We start from the raw sequence: 19,046 nt of genomic DNA, 5'->3' as shown, positions 1-19,046 counted from the left end.
AGGCGCTTATATGTCATTTCATTTCATCCTCAGAACAACCCTGAAAGTAGATGCTATATTGTTCCCATTTTACAGAAAAGTAAACTGAGGTTGAGAGCAGTAGGAGGCTGCTACTAAGTATGTGTGGGGAGGAATTTGAACTTAGATCTTCTTCACTCAAAGCGCAGCATGTCCCCACTGCGCCACCTAGTGGCCTCTCAAATATATGCTATTACAATCAAGAAAGCTAATTGTAACTTTAGTCTGAATCCTAAAATACAATGTCCAGGAGGAGGGAGGGGATAGTGTTACCGTTCTTTGTCCTGTTCAGACCCACCCCATCTAAAATATTGTGTTCAGTTGTGGGTGTTACATTTTAGAAAGGATACTAATGAACTGGATAGTGAAGCAACTTGGTGGTATTGTGGATACAGTCCTGGGTCTGGAATGAGGAAGACCTCAGTTCAAATACAGCCTCAAACACTTACTAGCTGTGTGACCCTGGGCAAGTCATTTAATCTCTGTCTTGCTTAGTTTTTCTACACATTATGCTATGTTATGTTATGTTACACTATGTTACGTTACATTGTGTGGTGGTGTTATGTTATATTATAATCATAATAACACCTACCTCTCAGAGTGGTTTCAAGGATTAAATGATATAATATTTGTAAAAATTAGTAATCCAGTGCCTGGAACATAGTAGGCATTTAAAAAATCCTTGTCCCCTTCCCTTCCACCCTGGTATCCACACTAGTGTACATAAGAGAGCAGGCAGGATGATGGTGAGCCTCCATTTCATATGCAAGAAGATCAACTGAAATAACTACAGATCTTTAACCTAGAGAAGTAAAGACTTAGGGGGCACATTAATTGTCTTCCAGTATCTGAATGTTGTCAGATGGAAGGAGGGTGAGACTTTTTCTTGTTCTTAATCCCAGAGAGCAGAACTAGAAGAAATAAATGGGAGATACAAGAAGCAAATTAAGGCTTGACATAAGGAAAAACTTCCTGATGTGTAGAACTGTTCAAAATTATAATGGGAAGGAGGAAAAAGGGAATAATCATTTATATAATACCTACCATGGGATGCCTTGGGGTCCCCTACCTGGGAGGTCTTCAAACAACATCAGACTACCCACTTGGGCATGTTCTTGTTCAGGTGTGGGTCAGATCAGAGACTTCTGAGGTCTCCTCTGTATGATCTTAGGATTCTGATTTCATATATCCCAGATCTCAGCACAGGGAGGATTAGCACTTCTCAGTCTTTTGGCTAAAATTAAATCCTTCCCATCACTCTTAATACTATTACCCTCTGGAGTTACACAGAAAAAGTTTGCTTCCTCTTCTCCCATTACAATCCTTCAGATGCTCCTGCTACTCTAGAGCTCTCTCTCTCTGTCTCTCTCTGTCTCTCTGTCTCTCTGTCTCTCTGTCTCTCTCTCTCTCTCTCTCTCTCTCTCTCTCTCTCTCTCTCTCACTTTCCCTCTCTTTCTCTCTCTCACCCTCTCTCTCCCTCCCTCTCTCTTTTCCTCTTTCCCTTCCTCACTCCCTATTTTTGTTTTCTTCCCTCCATCTCTCCCTCCCTCTTTCTCTCCCCTCTCTCTCTTTCTCTGTCTCCCTTCATATCTCTCTCCTTCTTCTTTCTCTCCTTTCCTCCCTCCCTCTTTATCTCTCTCCCTTCCTCCTTCCCTTTCTTTTCCTCCCTCCATATCTCTCTCTCTACATCTCTCTTCTTTTCTCTTTCTCTTTCCCTCTCTACATCTCTCTCTTTCTGTCACACTCCTTCTCTGTCTTCCTCCTCCTTCTTCTTCCTCTCTCTCTCTTTCTCTCTGTCCCTTTATCTCTGTCTCTCTCCCAACCTAAACATCCCCACAATTTAAAAGATTCTCATTTGCTTCAGTTTCCACTCCTCTCCCTCACATCCTCCCACATCCACATCCTCTGGATGTGATCAGTTTGTCAATGTTGATCATCTAAAATCTGACTTCCAGATGGGACCTGACCTGGGGAGAAGCAGCCAACAACCAAGACTTTCTTTGTCCTGATCCCTGGATGTCAATTTGTGCTGCCTAAGATTGCAGGATTGCATTAGCTTTTGAAGCAGCTAAGGGACAGCTCATAAGGAACTATCCATGGTCTCTCAGGCAGGAGCACTTTAGACCCAGAGTACACTTTTTCAAGGACTGACCAAGATTTGGTATATATTTCGTGGTTATAGAATATGGTGTAATAGAGAGACTACTAAACTAAAGAATCAGGAGACCTGGGTCAAATGCAAGCTCTGTCATGTTGCTTGACCTCAGAAAAGTCACTTCTCCCTGGGCCTCACTTTCCACTTCTGTAAAATGAGAGTGTTGGACTCAAAGATTATAGATTTAAAGCTGGAAGATACTTAGGTCAACCATCTAATTTTACACATGTGAGCTCTAAAGCCCCCAAAAAGAAAAGGTGACTTGCCCAGGTTCTGATAGGGAAGTACACAGCACAGCTGAGACCTAGTAAAGGGCAAAGCCACAATTTAAAAGTGAATCCCACTCCAAAGCCAGTAGTCTTTTCATTACACGATCCTGCTTCAGGAACAGTTTTGATGCAGATGTGGAGTCAGGGGCTGGATTAAGTGACATCCCCAGAAACTTCCTCCAGCCATCAGGATTCTCTGAACCTCTGAAGTCAATCGCTGCACAGTGTACCCAACTTTCCTACCTAGACTGTTGTTATTTATTTGTTTTTCAGTCGTGTCCAACTCTTGATGTTTTCTTGGCAAAGAGCGATTTGCCATTTCCTTCTCCAGCTCATTTTACAGATGAGGAAACTGAAGTGAACAGGGTTAAGTGACTTACCCAGGGTCACACAGCTAGTAAGTGGAGGAGGTCTGACTTGAACTCAATTTCCTGACTCCAGGTATGACTCTATCCACTGTGCCACCTAGCCGTCCCTCCTACCTAGACACCAGACAGCATTTCTCTCCCTTTCTCATCCTCTTTGGCTTTCAGTGCTGAGTTTCACAGTCAATTCTCTTGATAGGACCCCAGGCTTCTGAAGCCCTCCAGACTAAATGTATATTTGAAGCATCAGAGTCCAAGCGCAAGGGTACCTGGAGAGCTATGGAGGAAACCAGGGAAGAGAGTTCTATGACGGTCACTATCTCTAGCCCACCAGACGCTGTCATTGGCCATTACAAGCTGAGTGGGAGGGTCTCATCCCGGGCCAAACACAACAACAAGAAATTGGGTCACTTTGCTCTCCTCTTCAACCCTTGGTGCTCAGGTAAGCCCTGGACTGTTAGACTAGTCCTCCAACTAGCACCAGTTGTCCCCTCTTCAGTTCTATGTGGGACCAGCTAGCTAGACCCATTTCCTAAAAGCAAAGTTCAGAGCCCCACACCACCTTTCTTCCCTCTCCCCTTAATCCCAGGACCAACAGGGCAGTTCCCCACCCTATTCCCCAGGTTCCCAGGTGCCTCATGCTCTCTGGGAGCATCCCCCAATGATATACAGTGTCATTCCCCCTAGCCTAGCCAGAGCAGAATCCCCAGTCCCATCTCAGTCCCTGGAGGACTACCCATACTGGTAACTGCTTTCCAGAGGATGATGTCTACCTGGCTGAAGAGGAAGAAAGGCAGGAGTATGTGCTGAATGACAATGGCATCATCTTCCGAGGAGTGGAGAAACACATCCGAGCCCAGGGCTGGAACTACGGGCAGGTCTCCAGGGGTGTGGTCACTGTGGGGTTCTGGGAGGGGGGAAGAAAGAGACCAAGTGTCCCTACTCTCTACGCCCCCCTCCCCAGGGTCAGACAATCCCTTAAAAAACAGCAACAACAAAGATTCCCGGTGTGCCTCTGGTTGACACTGGGTGTTTCTGAGACTTGGGATTACCTATGTGTGACATGCCTAGGAGAGGTATTAGAATTCACCAGATAGGAAGTCCATTTTCTGCACACAAAAGGAGGGACTCTTTATGGCACAGGCTTCCAGACAAAGCCCTGTGGTTCCAATATTAGTGATACTAATTAATTAGGGTGATTTGGGGGTCCTTAGCAGACTAATCAGAGCTAGGACACGTAGCTCCTAGAACTTGCCCTGGGATTATACTAAACTTGGCTTTTCTGAACCACAGTTTGAAGAGGACATTCTGAACATCTGCCTCTCTATACTGGACCGGAGCCCCAGCCACCAGGAAGACCCAGTCACTGATGTGTCCCGACGAAATGACCCCATCTATGTCACCAGAGTGATCAGTGCCATGGTGAGGACTGTTTGGGAAGCGCTTTTGCTAAGACCTGTAGGCCAACCCAAATTCTGAGCTGTGTGACTTGCAGCAAGTTCATCAAGGGCTCTCTGGTCTCCCCTTATCTGCAAGGAAGGAAATGGGACCTGCTCTCTTCCCTGTATCCCAAGAAGACTACAAAGTCAATGCACATATACTGAGAGACCTGCAAATGCCAGTGAAGACCCCCAAATGAGCAAAATTCCAGTTAATTCCTGCTCATGTAATACAAGGGAAGGAAGGAAATAATAATTTAAAAGATAGTTTTTATAATGGCTTAGGGTTTGCAAAATGATTTCCTTAACAGATTTGTGAGGTGAGTACTATAGATCCCTACTATAGGAAACCTCCTCAATTTAAAGAAGAAACTGAGGCTCTAAGAGGCAGTATTCAAACTGGGGTCTCCGACTCCTACCCAATACTCTTTCCACTATGCCATTCTGGAACCAATCCAAAACTCAGAGATAATTAAAAGACAAAAACAAAGGAACTGAATGGATGAAATGGATGGAGAGATGGATGAATATTGTCTTGGCTTTGGCTTAGGTTTCTATCATCATTCTAAAGTTGGGGTGGGAAATCTATGGCCTTGAAGTCATATGTGATCTTCTAGGTCCTTGGGTGTGGCATTTTTACTGAGTCCAAGTTTTGCAGAACAAATCCTTTTATTAAGGGGATTTGTTCTGCGAAGTTTGGATTCAGTCAAAGGGCCACACTTGAGGACCTAGAGGGCCATCTATAGCCTTGAGGCTGCAGGTTCCTCAGCCCTGGGACCTAAAGCCTTTACCATAGATTTTCTGAGTGGGAAGAAACCCTAGAACGTAATATGTTAGAAATAGAAGTAATCTTAGATTATTCATATGGAGAATGGCCTTTGAGAATAGATCATACAAGTGTATGTTCAGGCAAAACAGTGGTCTGAACTGGGACTGACCTTAGTACATACAGTATCAGAGAAAGAGAGAGAGTCCTATTCCACTTGTATAAATAACTTGATAAAAGTCATAGAATGAGCTATAGCGGAACTGAGACTAGAATTCAAGTCTTTAGCCTCCAAGATTTTTTCTTTAAAAAAAAAATTAGATTCAATATGGTTATTTCAATTTGTTCATGGTATTCTTTCTGGATGTACTGCCCCACCCCCAGCGCTAAATCCTCCCTTCTGAAAAAAAAAACAACAACTTAAGCAAAACCAGTGGATACAGGGTCTCCATCTGCCAATGTATACACCCTTCTGTCTCCATGCTCCCCTGCCTCTGTCATTATCAGTCCTCCATGACCAGGATTGGCTATTACAATTATTTCATTATATTGACTATTATTGCTTACTACTCAGAACTCAGCTTCCTCTCAGTGTCTTCATTTGCCTCCTTGGTCACTACACAACCTTTTCTCTGGGTTCTCCTTACCCCACTTACCTTCAGTGCATACATCTTCCCAGGTTGCTCTAAATTTCTCACGTGCATCATTTGTTAGGGTACAATAATATCCTATTACAGAGAACGGCAAAGTCTGCTTAGCCATTTCCCCAGTTAATGGGTACCTTCTTTGTTTCTAGTTCTTTGCTACCACAAAAAAATATTACTATGAATATTTTAGGAGATAAACCCTCCTGGTCCTTTTGCACTATCACACTCTCTTTCTCCTTTCCATCCCTCATCCTCAACAGAACACATCCTCTGCGTAGAGCTAGGGTAAACAGAGCCATCTACACTTTCCCACTTGGGCATAAGGCCTTCGGTCTCAAATGGAGGGGGAGGGATAGTGATGTACCCTCACCCATTCTGAGATGGCACCCTCAGCCCCATAGGATTTTGAGGTCCTATGCTCCTCCACTGGGTCATCCAGCTCTACCTCCCCCTTGAGGTTTCCAGCCTAGATAACTGAATGAGGCCTCTCCTGGCAGGTGAACAGCAATGATGACAAAGGTGTGGTCCAGGGCCACTGGCGGGGCAAGTACATCGGTGGGACCAGCCCCCTGCACTGGCGGGGCAGCGTTGCCATCCTCTACAAATGGTACAAGGGCAGGTTTAAGCCTGTCAAGTATGGCCAGTGCTGGGTCTTTGCCGGAGTCATGTGCACAGGTACCTGGGTGGGTAAGGGAGGCTCAGCTCTCCATTCCCTTGTCTTAAATTTGCACGAAGCACCCCTGGCTCCCCATAACTTCTTTGGTCTCAGTGATCTGCACTAGGGGAGCAAAACCACCAAAAATATCCATCCCACTAAAAAAAAATTACCAGACACACCCGTACAACTATTTCTAGGTTTCACTTGCAAACACATCTCGAGTATACCTCACTTTAAAAAAACCAAATATATGAAAATCATAGATTTAAGAGCAGGAAAGTTGGGCAGAGCAGGAGTTGGGTGGGAGCGGTGTGAGTGGAGAGACGCCATCAGAACCTTAATTCAGCTTTCTTTTGGGGGGGAAGGGGATGGAGGGGAGTGCAGAAATCTGCTGTGGGAAAGCCTTCCCAAGATAGTCTGGAACATCCCTAGTCTGTAATTTTTTTTAGTCTTAAGGTGCTTAGGAATTGCCACCCGAGTGGTCTCCAATTTCAACTCAGCCCATGACACAGATAAGAACTTGAGTGTGGACAAATATGTGGACTCATTTGGGAGGACTCTGGAAGACGTAACTGAAGACAGTATGTGGTAAGCATCTGGTTGTGCTTCCTGATAGCTCCTTCCCTTCCCCCAGAGGACAGTAGGCATGTGACAGAGCAGGCTTGTGGGGCACTGCCCTCTCACCCTTCCCCAAGAGTAAGGAACAAACTCAGCAGCATAGTCCTGAGCCCTACAATACTGCCTCTGGGGCGAGTCTCCTAAAGATAAATTTAGCCACTTCAGAGTTATTTTCTCATCCTTGACACTTAGAATTCTAAAATCCTGGAACCTTCATATTAGAAAGTCACACATTCTTATGCAGTAAGTATTGCCCAATCTCCTGGGTTCTTGTACCCTCGGAGGAATAGTTTGTTCTAGCATTGATGATGTCACCTTGATAAGGTGTCCATCCTTTGCCTTGTCCTGGATTGTCTCACTGATACCACATTGAGGGTGTCCCTCAATTAATATACTTAAGCTACACATCCATCTTGAACTTTAAAAAGGAGAGCAGAAATGGGGGCACAGAGAGAGAGACCCAAACTTGGAAGATCAGATTAAGAGAATTCATGATTCTTCTGTTTTGTGATGGAGACTTAGAAATAAGCCAAGTCCTGATATTACCAGGGGAAACCCTGGTGGAAGGGGGTGGCAAGCGAAATAGGACTCAGTATTGAGAAGTCACCAAGACTGTGCATGTAAATCCACAGAATTATGCACCATGATTTACAGTTAAAATTGTGGAATGTTGGAATTTTAGATGAACAGAACCATAGAATCCTAAAATGGTAGAGGCCTCTCTTCAGGAAAAATCATAAAGGAGGTTAAATTTGTCTTCGGTGTGCCATCTCTCACCTGATTTTCATTTCCGTTCCCTCACACTGTGTTCCTGGTGTCCCAGGACCCCTAATAGCTCACATTTATATAGCATTGCAAGGTTTACAAAGTGCTTTACAAATGTCTCATTTTATCCTCATAAGAATTCTAATAGGCAGATGCTATTATCACCTCCTTTTTACAGCTAAGGAATCTGAAGGAGAGAAAGATAAGTGACTTACGAAGGTCGCACAGCTAGAAAACAACTGACACAGGCTTTGAACTTAGTTCTTCCTGATTCTAGGACCAGTAGTCTCTCCACACTATTACCTATGTGCCTACTCTTCCCCAAGGCTTCAGTCCTTTAGGGCCTGGCTTTAAACTTGTTCTCAACTAATCCTAACCATGGCATGAGCCAACAAATGCTTCAGGGGTTCTTTCTGTTGGGGATATTTGCTTTTTCAAAGGAGAGTCCCAACGGCCTCAAAATCTTCAGACTTCAAAAGGAATAATTCCTTGGTCCCAGAAGAATGCCAGTTATTGGGATTTCAGGCACTTTGACAGGACAAACTGGGAGGACTTTCTGGGTAGGAAGGTCTTTCCACCTAGGGTTCTCTCATACACCTGGAATACAGTCAGCCCTATCTCTCCTTTTAGAGCAGCTAGGTGCCACAGTGGAGAGAGTGCTGAGCCTGGAGTCAGGAAGACTCATGATCAGTTCAAATCTGGTCACTGATAGCTGGATGACCAGGGGCAAGTCATTTATGTCTGTTTGCCTCAGTTTCTTCTTCTGTAAAATGGAGAAGGAAATGGTAGACCACTACAGTATCTTTGCCAAGAAAACCTCAAATGGGATCATGAAGAGTCAGACATGATGATCTTCACTGATTGATAATGACTTTCCCACTCAGACCTCACATAGAATTTTGTTTCATAAATTTCTAATGAACTTATCATGTAGTGTATATTCTGACTGTCTTGTCCTGCAAAACAGTAAGCTTTTTATGGTTAGGAATTGTGTTTTATCTAAGACTGGTATCTTCCCAGCACAGTGCTTTTCACACAGCCATGCTTAATAAACATCTGTTCTATCTGCATTTGTATTTTTTCTCTGCTCCAGGAATTTTCATGTCTGGAATGAAAGCTGGTTTGCCCGAAGAGACCTTGGTTCCTCCTACAATGGCTGGCAGGTCCTAGATGCCACACCACAGGAGGAGAGTGAAGGTAACCAAAAACTAGGGTTGGTGTTTCCATTTGGGACAAGGTCTCCTGGCCTCCCTGACCCAGAGTCCCTGTCTGAGGGTTGGCATCCCTTATATCCACTTTCTTTCCGTTGGTTTCAAATACAGGTGTGTTTCAGTGTGGGCCAGCCTCTGTTACTGCCATCCGGGAGGGCGATGTGCACCTGGCCCACGATGGACCCTTTGTGTTTGCTGAAGTCAATGCCGACTATATCACTTGGCTCTGGAATGAGGATGACAGCCGGGAACGGGTCTACTCAGATACCAAGAAGATCGGCAAATGCATCAGCACCAAGGCTGTGGGCAGCAACACCCGTGTGGACATTACCAGCCATTACAAGTACCCTGAAGGTAAGGGCATCACATGGGCTAGTCCTCCTGCCCCCATAGTTCCATCAACAAGCATTTATTTAGTGCTCAGGGATGGGCATACAAATACAAAAGCGACATGGTCCCAACTCTCAAGAAGTCTATGTTCTAATGGATAAAAAGAGTCCAAGTCTTGGAAGTGAAAGCCATGGGTTTGAGTTCCAGTTCTATTACTTACTAGCTGTGGAGCCATAGGCGAGTGCTTTTGTTCTCTGGGTCTCAGTTTCTCCATCTGTAAAAAATGGCTAGTTGTTTCCCCCTACTCCATTTGCCACCTTTTGCCTTTACAGAAGTGATTTTCCAGGCCTGGATGTACTCCTTCCTTACCTTTATCTGTCCCCTTGAAGCGCAGCCCAGGAGCCATCTTCTTTTTTTTTTATTTTTTATTTTTTATTTTTATTTTTTAATGTTTAACAATCACTGCCATACAATTGAGATTTATCCCCCCCACACCTACCCCCCACTACCCCCCTCCCTCCCCACAACTGCATACAATTCTGTATAGGTTCTACATATACTTTCCTATTGAGTACATTTTCACTATAGTCATGCTATGTAGTCAGACTAAAATAAATGGAAGAAATCATATAACAAATCAAAACATGATACACAAAAACATACACATATACAAACATGATCTGCTACATTCTGCGAATGACTTCCATATTTCTTTCTCTGAGTGTGGAAGGCATTTTGCCTTAGAAAACCACCATTGGGATTTTTTTTTTTTAAGAAGTTCTTGCGTTATTACGAAATTCCAAGTCTACCAGAAAAAACTCTCGCACACTGTGGTCGTTGCTGTGCACAAAGTTCTCCTGGTTCTGCTCCTTTCACTCAGCATCAGGTCATATAGGAGCCATCTTCTACATGCAGCCATTCCTGGTCCCTCTGGTTGGAAATTCTTTCCCTGTCTCTGTGTCTTTCTCTCTATCTCTGTCTCTCTCTGTCCCTCTCTCTCTTAATTACATTGGATAACCCTAAATTTACTTTCTTCTATATTTCTCTAGTAGAATGTAAGTTCCCCAAGGGCAATAAATACTTTTCATTTTTGTCTTTCTGTCCCCAGTGTCTCGAACAAAGTAGGTGCTTAATAGATGTTTATGGAAGTAAATTGCACTGCCTGCCTATTATGAGGAAAGTGTTTTATAAACCCCAAGGATTTAGATGTGAGCCAATAGGATGCTATGGTGGAGAATGTGGGATCAAGGGGCAAGAGGGGTCTGAATTTGATTTCTAACTCTCACACTTGCTAATTGTGTGACCTTTAGTAAGTCACTTAGCTTATCTTTCCTTGTCTGTAAAAAGTCTATCACCCCATTAATTACTGTGAAAATGGAGGCTGCTTGTCTATGCCACACACAGCAGAAACAGCCTATGGGCTGATTCTCACTGGCCCAGGAAATGGTGCATACCCCATTGCAGCTCCTTGGACTATGTAAGGGTCTCTGCCCCAGAGATTCCCTATGGCAGTTGACTCCTTTATACATACTCTCAGAGTACAAGAGGCTGATAGGACACTGGTGGGATTAACTTTGGAATGCCCCGGGGAGTCTCCCCATCCCTGAATAGAGGGCTGTCTTCAAGCATTCAAAAGTGGAAGAAGTCAACTTGTTTTCCTCAGTTTGAGAGGATAGGGCTAGAAATCATGAGTGAAAGTTAGAGAAAGGCTGACTTAGATTTGATATTAAGAAAATTGCCTAACTGTCACTGAGAGGAAAAGTCTGCCTTGGGAAGTAAGTTCCCTATCAGCAGAGGTCTTTAGAAGGAGACTTGATGCCCAATTTTCAGTGATGTGCCTGAGGGGACTCTTGCTCATGTACTAGAGGTCTTCTGAGGTGCCTTCTCAACCGGAGAGTCTGTGACATTCAATAGCTTGGAAAGCAGTTAGTTCTACTGCGCCGGGGGTAATGCCACTGGCTTAGATCTGGCTCAGTCAGATGAGCTGATGCAAGGAGAGGTGGGGAGTATAAGATACTATGGGCTGCGGGGAAGGCTGGGATGCAGAGAGAGCAGGGACTCTTTATAGGAGCAGGAAAGTTGAAATTGACTGGGTTGTGTAAGAAGGAATCAATGCTGTGTAATGATGTAAAGATGTGAGCTGACCAAGCTGGGACTTCAATGTCACTGAGGACATTGAAGGCTGAGGGGAGGCTGAGATAGCTCCCAGAAGAGTAAGTTGCATCAGCAGAAGTTCCCTAAGAAGGAGAAGACAGTGATGGTTGTAATGGGGGCAGCACAGGGCTTGCCAAGCAAAGGCCTGACCTTCAAAGAGCCCAAACAGCCAAGGTTAGGGTCTCAAGGTGATTATCAAAGGAGAGAGGGGGAGAGCAGATATCACTGAAGCCAGAATGGGCACAACTTTACCTGAATTCTTTTATCCCCAAAGGTGGGGCTGAATGGCCAGTAATGAATATTTGCCCAGGTCCTGACAACCAAAATCACCCATCATTTCTCTTAGTACTTTGCCCTCCCTCACTCAAATCAAAGTCAACTACAAGTCATGACATCATTTCCCTGATGTCACAGTCCTCTTTGAAAACAAGATCAAACACAATTAAAGTTTACAAAGCACGTTGGTATGATAGCCCATTTTAGGGAAGAGAAAAGTGAGGCTCCAAGAGAAAAAAAATTTGCCCAAGGCTACAGAGCTACTAAGCCTGAGTCAGACTCAAACCTACATTCCCTGACCGTAAGCTCAGGGTGCTTTCCACCACACCACGCTGTCTCTTACCTTCAAAGGGAAGAGTTCAGACATCACTTTTCAAAGATTCCAACCCCTGGGGCACATTCATACTTCTAGAATTAGCTGGAAGCTATGCCAAGTTTCAATTTGGTTTCTGACTCAGTCTCATAGTCATTTTTATGGAGTGAGTTAGTAGATGGGGAGAGAGGAGGGTTGAGGATGCAAAGAAAGCTATCTGTGGTGCACCCCCTGGAAGAATACAGGAGCCTACAAGGAGAGGTACCACCAAAGATGAGGTTGTTGTTTAGTTGTATTTGACTCTTCGTGACCCCATTTGGGCTCTTCTTAACAAAGTCACTAAAGTGATTTGTTACTTCCTTCTCCAGCTCATTTTACAGATGAGGAAGCTGAGGTAAACAGAGTTAAGTGACTTGCCCAGGGTCACACAGCTAGTAAGTGTCTGAGGCCAGATTTGAACTCAGGAAGATGAGTCTCCCTGACTCCGGGCCTGGTACTCTATCAACTGAACCACCTCGCTGCCCCCTAGGGGAGAAAAAGCAAATGTAAATAATTGCATGCTAATTGTCTGATAGACTCACATTGACTTAAATCCAACTAGATTTAATACAACAAGAACTTTTTCATCATCTACTCTTACCAAATCCGCATTTTCCTAACCAGCCTTCAAAGCTTGGGATCTATGAGGTGAAGGGTGGCTCTTTCTTTCTATCACAAAATCATAGAATTTCAGAGCCAGAAGCGACCTCCATAGCCATCTGATCCAACTTCCCCAACTTCTCCCTAAAAGTATCTCTTTTACAACATGACTAACAAATGGTCATCAAGCCTATTCTTGCTGTCAGTGACAGGGAGCCTGCTACCACCCCAGGCAACCCATCCCAATTCTGGATGCCTCCAATTTATTAGGAAGTTTGTCCTAATATCAAGCCTTAGCTTGCTTCTGTGCTGCTCTCATTCATTCCTCTTGCTTCTGCCCTCTGGGGGCCAAACAGAACAAGATTATTTTTGCCTTTCTTTGTATTCTCAGAGCTTCACCCAAAGCCTGACACGTAAGTACTAAATAAATGCTTCTCAACTGATTGACTGACTGACTGACTGGCTGAAGTGCAATCCTTCTTCCAAGTGATAGCCCTTCAAATACTTAAAGGTAGCCATCATGTGTCATTCCCTCCCACTCTCCCCACCCCCCGCCTCTCAGTTCCTTCCAATAATAATAACTTTTATACCTTTAGTGCTTTATGCATATTATTTTATCTTCACAACAATCCTAGGAACTAGATGCTATTATTTTCCCCATTTCACAGATGATGAAACCGAGGTAGACAGAGGTTAAGTGACTTGTCCAGGGTCACACAGAAAATGTGTCTAAGGCAGGATTTGAACTCAGGTCTTTTTGACTCCAGCTCCAACACACTAGCCACACTGTACTAGTTAGCTGCCTAACCTTATATTGCATGAACTTTTTGTCATTCTGACTACCTGTATCTGAATGCCCTTAAGCCCATCAATAGCCTTCCTAAAATATAAAACCTAGAACTAAACGTAATACTCCAGGTACTGTGTTACCAGAGCAGAGTGCAAGAATATTCCCTAAAGCTGTGCCTCTCTTAAGGCAGCCTGAGATCACATTAGCTCACTGGCTACCATACCATACTATTGAATCACATTAAGCTTCAGACCACCCTAATCCCCAGGTCTTTTTTAGAAAACCTACTGTCTGACCATGTTTTCTCTACCTTATGCTAGTGAAATCTATTTTTTTAACCCAAATGTGGGACTTTACTTTTAGCCTCAATGAAATTTTGCTTTATGAGATTTGACCCAACAATCTAGCTTGTTGAGAGCTTTTCACGTCCTGACTCATTCAGTGTGTGAGCTATTGCTCCCAGCTTTGTGTCATCTGAAAATTTGATAAGCATGCCATTTATGGCTTTATCCAAGTTATCATTAAAAATATTTAATAGCAAAGAGCGAAGCACAAATCTCTTAGACATTTCACTGGAGACTAAGATCCTATCCAGCCACTCAACCTGTTCCATGGTCATTGAACTGCATCATCATCCAACCCACATCTCTCCATCTCTTGCATGGATAAATAGAATGAGATGTTTTATCAAATGCTTGCTAAGACCTGGGCAGACTTTGATCTAAAACCAGGGATGTGCTGGTAAATGTTTAATAACTATCTCTCTAAAAATGAAAACAAAAATTGCACCCACACCCTACTTTTAAGTTTAATCTGCCTTATTAGCATTTTTTCATCACTTTCTTAAGCCTAGATGTTCAACTACACAAAAAACCAGGCCTTAATTTGAAGATTTCCAAGGTGTAAATGTTCATATAAAAAATCTAATACTTGACAGAGCCTGGAGAATTCCTCTGATCCGTTGTTGCTCAGTCATTTCGGTCATATTGACTCTCTATGACCCCAGTTGGAGTTTTCTTGACAAAGATACTGGAGTGGTTTGCCATTTTCTTCTCCAGCTTATTTTACAGATGGGGAAACTGAGGCAAACAGCTTAAGTGACTTATCCAGAGTCACACAGCCAGTAAGTGTCTGAGGTCATATTTGAATTCAGGAAGATGAATCTTCCTGACTTCAGACCCTGGGCCTTCTATCCACTGCACCACCTAGATGCCTGATCTACCATTTGGCTATCCTCGTCAAAAATTGGAAATAAGGTTAGTCTAACATGACCTGTTCTTTATGAAGCCAGACTAGTTATATGTAGTCACTTTTTTTCTTTTAGAAAAATAATTTAAAATTAATTTTACAAGCAATTACTATCATTTCTTCCCATCCCTGCCCCGCCCCTACCCCCACTGCCACTGAGCAATAAAAAAAAAAAAAAACCTTTACAACAAATTCCCATAGTCCAGCAAAGCAAATATCCACATTGGCCATGTCCAAAAATGCACGTCTCATTCTGGCTTTTAAATCCATCACCTCTCAGGCAGGATGTGTGTAGGTAGTGGGAGGTGGGATGATATGATTCATCTTTAGTCTTCTGGACTCAATGTCTATCATTGTACTGATCAGAGTTCCAAAGTCTTTCCAAGTTATTTTTCTCCATAATGTTGTCATCATGTAACTTGTTCGGGTAGTTCTACTCCCTTTGCTCTATATTGTTATAGAGGTCTTCCCACTGTCTTCTGAAATAGTCCATTACACTAATATTCCATTACAGATCAGCTGTTCCCCCTCACATACCTCTCAGTTTCCAGTTTGGGGCTACTATAAAAAGAGCTGCTATAAATATCTTTGTACATCTGGCACCTTTTCCTCTTTTTGAGGATGTCTTTGATCTCTAGAAGAGTTATAGCTCACCTTTTGCCAACCTCTTTAGTAACAGGTTTAATAATTGCCATAATTAATTTAATTAATTCAATAATGAATAATAATGCATTTAATCATATGTTCTAGAATTTTTCAGGAATGGATATCTCCCTCCCTGATTTAATGGTTTACAGATTCAGTTCTCTTCCCATTTACCTTTCTCCAGTCCTTTAGCATGCATCACTGCCACTTTCCACAGTATTTTAAAAATCACTGACAGTACTGAAGTAATCACATCTGCCAGGGTGTTGGAGTTTTTCTTTTTCTTTCTTTCTTTTTTTTTTTAGTACTCAAGGATATTGTTCATCTGGGTCAATGGAGCTGAATATGTCAAGAGCTCTTACCATCTCCTTAATTACTTTGGGTTCGGACTCCTTATTCTCTACTTCTGTTTTTTGCTTTTGTTTTTCAATCCCGAGGATATTTTCCTTGGCAAAGAAAACAAAGTAGTAATAGCTAACATTTATGAAGTGTGCCAAACACCTTACAATTACTGTCTCATAGGATTGTGACCGCAACCCTGGGAGGAACTGAAGCAGACAGAGACTGGGACTTGCCCAGGGGCACACTGAGGGTAGATTTGAACTCAGGTCTTCCTGACTCCAGGTCTAGCACTCTCTACGCCGCCCCCACCTAGCTCTGTACACCTCTGCAGTCGGGACCTGCTGGAGCCTCCGCTCACTGTGTGTCTTGTGTATACTTATTTATACGCGTCTCCCATGTTAGAAATTCAGGTCTTGCCTTGAGGGCAAGGGCTGGTTTTTGCCTTCTTTGATACTGAAAATGTTTACTTGGCATAGTGTCTGGCATACAGCAGGTGCTTAATAAATGCTTATTGATTGTTTGCTATAAGACCAAATGAGAAAGGACAAAATTATGAAGTGACAGAGTCCAAAAATGTCCTAAGATAAGGGCCATAGATGATGGACAAACTCCTTGGTCTATCTAGCCACACACATACACACACACATACGTATACATATACCCACACGTACACATACATGCACACACATACATATACATATACCCACACGTACACATACATGCACACACATACACACATATTCACACATACATATGTACACACACACGTGGGTGCACACACACCCCTATTGTGAAGCAGCAAGGAGTATGGGGAAGAATGCTAGACTTGGAGACAGGAGACCTGGGTTTGGACCCCAATTCTGAGGCTACTTCTGTGTCCATGACTTACCAGTCATATCCTCTCTCTAAGGCAGTCTCTTCATCTGTAAAACAGTAGTAATCTTTACACCACCTACTTCACAGTTTTGTAAGGAAAATGCTTTGTAGACCTTCAAGTACTAGAGAAATGAGAGTTATTATTTGCTTAGCATGTGGGCCTAGCTCAGATATAAAGCAGCTGCCAGCTTGCCTTCAGGAAGAAAGGAAATCTGGTCCCTACTGTTCTCAGGCCATGGAGACCCACTCTCTGCTGGATCTTCTTCTTGCTTCAAAGACAGTCCTTCCTCCTGACCTCCTCTGGAGCTTTGGGCATGGTCCTTTCATTAGTCAGATAGGTGGGCGGTAAATACAGGAAGCTAGGTGGTGTAAAGTAGGCAGAAAGATTTGACTTCAAACACTGACCCTGGCCAAGTCACTTAATCTCTTTGCCTCAGTTTTCTTATCTGGAAAATAGGGATAATAATATTACCTTCCACTCCAGATGGTTGTGAGGATCAAAGGAGATAATGTAGGGCCAGCATTTTGCACTTTAAGGCACTAGATAAGTGTGGGTCCAGCATATTAACCAAGCTCCATCCAGGCAGATTGAGTCATGGCTCACCTCAACTCCTTCCTCTTAGCACCAAAGGAACCTGCTTGAAGTCCCATCTCCAGACCATGCATTATTTTTTTTTAATTTAGAAATTTACTCTATTTAATCCACAAATTTTATATAGCTTTATTTTAAAAAACAAACACAGATCACACATTATTAAATGGTTAGACAGTTCCCACCAAGAATCATGGAGAGACTATTCTTTGCCACCACCACCCCTAAATTTGGCTCCTGAACAACTCTGGCTTTGCAGGCAATGGGGCATGCTGTGCTAGAGCCAGCTCAGTGCTAGCTATGCCTGGTTGGCATCTGTCAGCACTAGCACTGAGTGGGAACATGCTAGGAACACAGTGATTTATGACAATCATGCCCTAAGCTACTGGCAAGAAGATATGAGGTCTCTTCCTCAGCGTGGGAGGAAAGGAGAGTGGAACCTTGGAAAGAAGTGGGTGTTGGCCCCATGGGGCATTAGAGATTAGGCCTTCTGAAATGATAAGGGCTTGTTTTCCTTTCCAGTCTCGTCAAAGTGACAGACTAGCCCTTATGCATATAAAAATAGGAGGTTTGAAGTAATGGAAAGAGCCAAAGACAGAAGACCAGGGCTCAAATCTGGCTTCACCGGATCTCCAGCAGTGTGACAACATTAGACAAACCTTCAGTTTCCTCTTCTGTGAAATAGGGGATTGAACTAAATGGTTTCTAAGGTTCCTCTTAGCTCTAACAATTTCTAAACAAACTGACTCCAAATTATAACAAACTCCATCTGAACAGAATCCTGCTTGGTAAGATCTATAGAGAGACAACCACCGGTATGGCTAAGCTGCTAGATTGAATGAAGGCTGAGTCACAGTCACAGAGGATAATGATGCAGCCCCAGTCACTGCTGTTTGCTCCCTCTTCTCCTCAGCGACGGTGACCCAGAATCACACCCCTTAGAACTGGGAAGGACCTTAGAGATCAATCTAGTGCAGCTCACATCCTTTACAGAGGGAGAAACTGAGGCCCTGAGAAGTTGTGATTTGTCCAAGGTGACTGAGACACTAGGTAATCAAGTGAGTAGGACTCACATCTATAAAGAACTCTAAGGTTTGCAGTGTATGTTCTTTAAAATTATTCTATTGAGTAAGAAGTCTCAGAAATGGTCAATGATCTGCCCAGGGTCACAGAGCAAGTAAACATCTCAAAATAAGACTTCAAACTTAATGCCTTCTGATCAAAGTACAGGCCACTCTCCACTACACTGTGCTGCCCCATGGTTACTGTGGAACTCAAAAAGGTGAGTTCTCCACCCAGCCCCTAACCCTGTCCAACACTAACTTGGAAGAAAGAAAGGAAATGGGTGCTGCCTTAAAAAGACATCTAGGCATAGTCCAATGGACAGTTTCTTGGACCTAGAGTCAGAAGACCTAGCTTGTCCTAACTTCTTGTGTGACATTGGGCAAGTCATTGAACCCCTTCCGAGTCTCAGTTTTTCCATTGATAAAAGAGGCTAATTTACTATCTTTTTACTCCAAACTTTGAAGGGCTCAATGAATGAGTCATAATTATTGACTCTAAGTATCAAGAGGACAGAAAGGAAATCTCACTTCTGCAAATACCTTGAAAAATTTCCCTCCTTCTCAGATAACTTGGGAGAGGGGGGAGAGAGAGAGACTCTTAATCAACCAACAAGCATTTATTAAATATTCACTATGTGCCAGGCTCTGGGAATACAAAGATGAGAAGTAAAATAATCCCTTCCCTCAAGCATCTTACAATCTAGCTGCTTAGGTTCCCAAAGTAGGAGATACCACCCCTTGGGGGATGCTGGAATAATGGGGGGAGTGGTAGTAGTCTCAGTTGGGAGGTGTTGAATAAAAATAAGAGGCAGGGGAAGCATAAGGAAAAAAGAAGCAAATTTTGAAAAAAACATTTTACATTTTTC

At 43.3% G+C, this 19,046-nt stretch overlaps 1 protein-coding gene across 1 annotated transcript in view; it reads left to right on the top strand.

The window, feature by feature from the left end:
• Positions 1 to 19,046, top strand: part of TGM6 (transglutaminase 6) — a 48,206-nt gene that overhangs the window by 20,904 nt on the left and 8,256 nt on the right. The window contains exons 3-9 of the mRNA XM_072632397.1: positions 3,007 to 3,249; positions 3,567 to 3,685; positions 4,101 to 4,229; positions 6,157 to 6,334; positions 6,767 to 6,905; positions 8,794 to 8,897; positions 9,023 to 9,265. Of these exons, the coding sequence (XP_072488498.1) occupies positions 3,007 to 3,249; positions 3,567 to 3,685; positions 4,101 to 4,229; positions 6,157 to 6,334; positions 6,767 to 6,905; positions 8,794 to 8,897; positions 9,023 to 9,265 (1,155 nt within the window). The remainder of the gene's footprint in view (positions 1 to 3,006; positions 3,250 to 3,566; positions 3,686 to 4,100; positions 4,230 to 6,156; positions 6,335 to 6,766; positions 6,906 to 8,793; positions 8,898 to 9,022; positions 9,266 to 19,046) is intronic.

The sequence above is a fragment of the Notamacropus eugenii genome, chromosome 1, assembly GCF_028372415.1.
Source record: "Notamacropus eugenii isolate mMacEug1 chromosome 1, mMacEug1.pri_v2, whole genome shotgun sequence".
Taxonomy (NCBI): Eukaryota; Metazoa; Chordata; class Mammalia; order Diprotodontia; family Macropodidae; genus Notamacropus; species Notamacropus eugenii.
The sequence above is the reverse complement of the archived record's forward strand: the minus strand, read 5'-3'. Positions and strand labels throughout refer to the sequence as shown.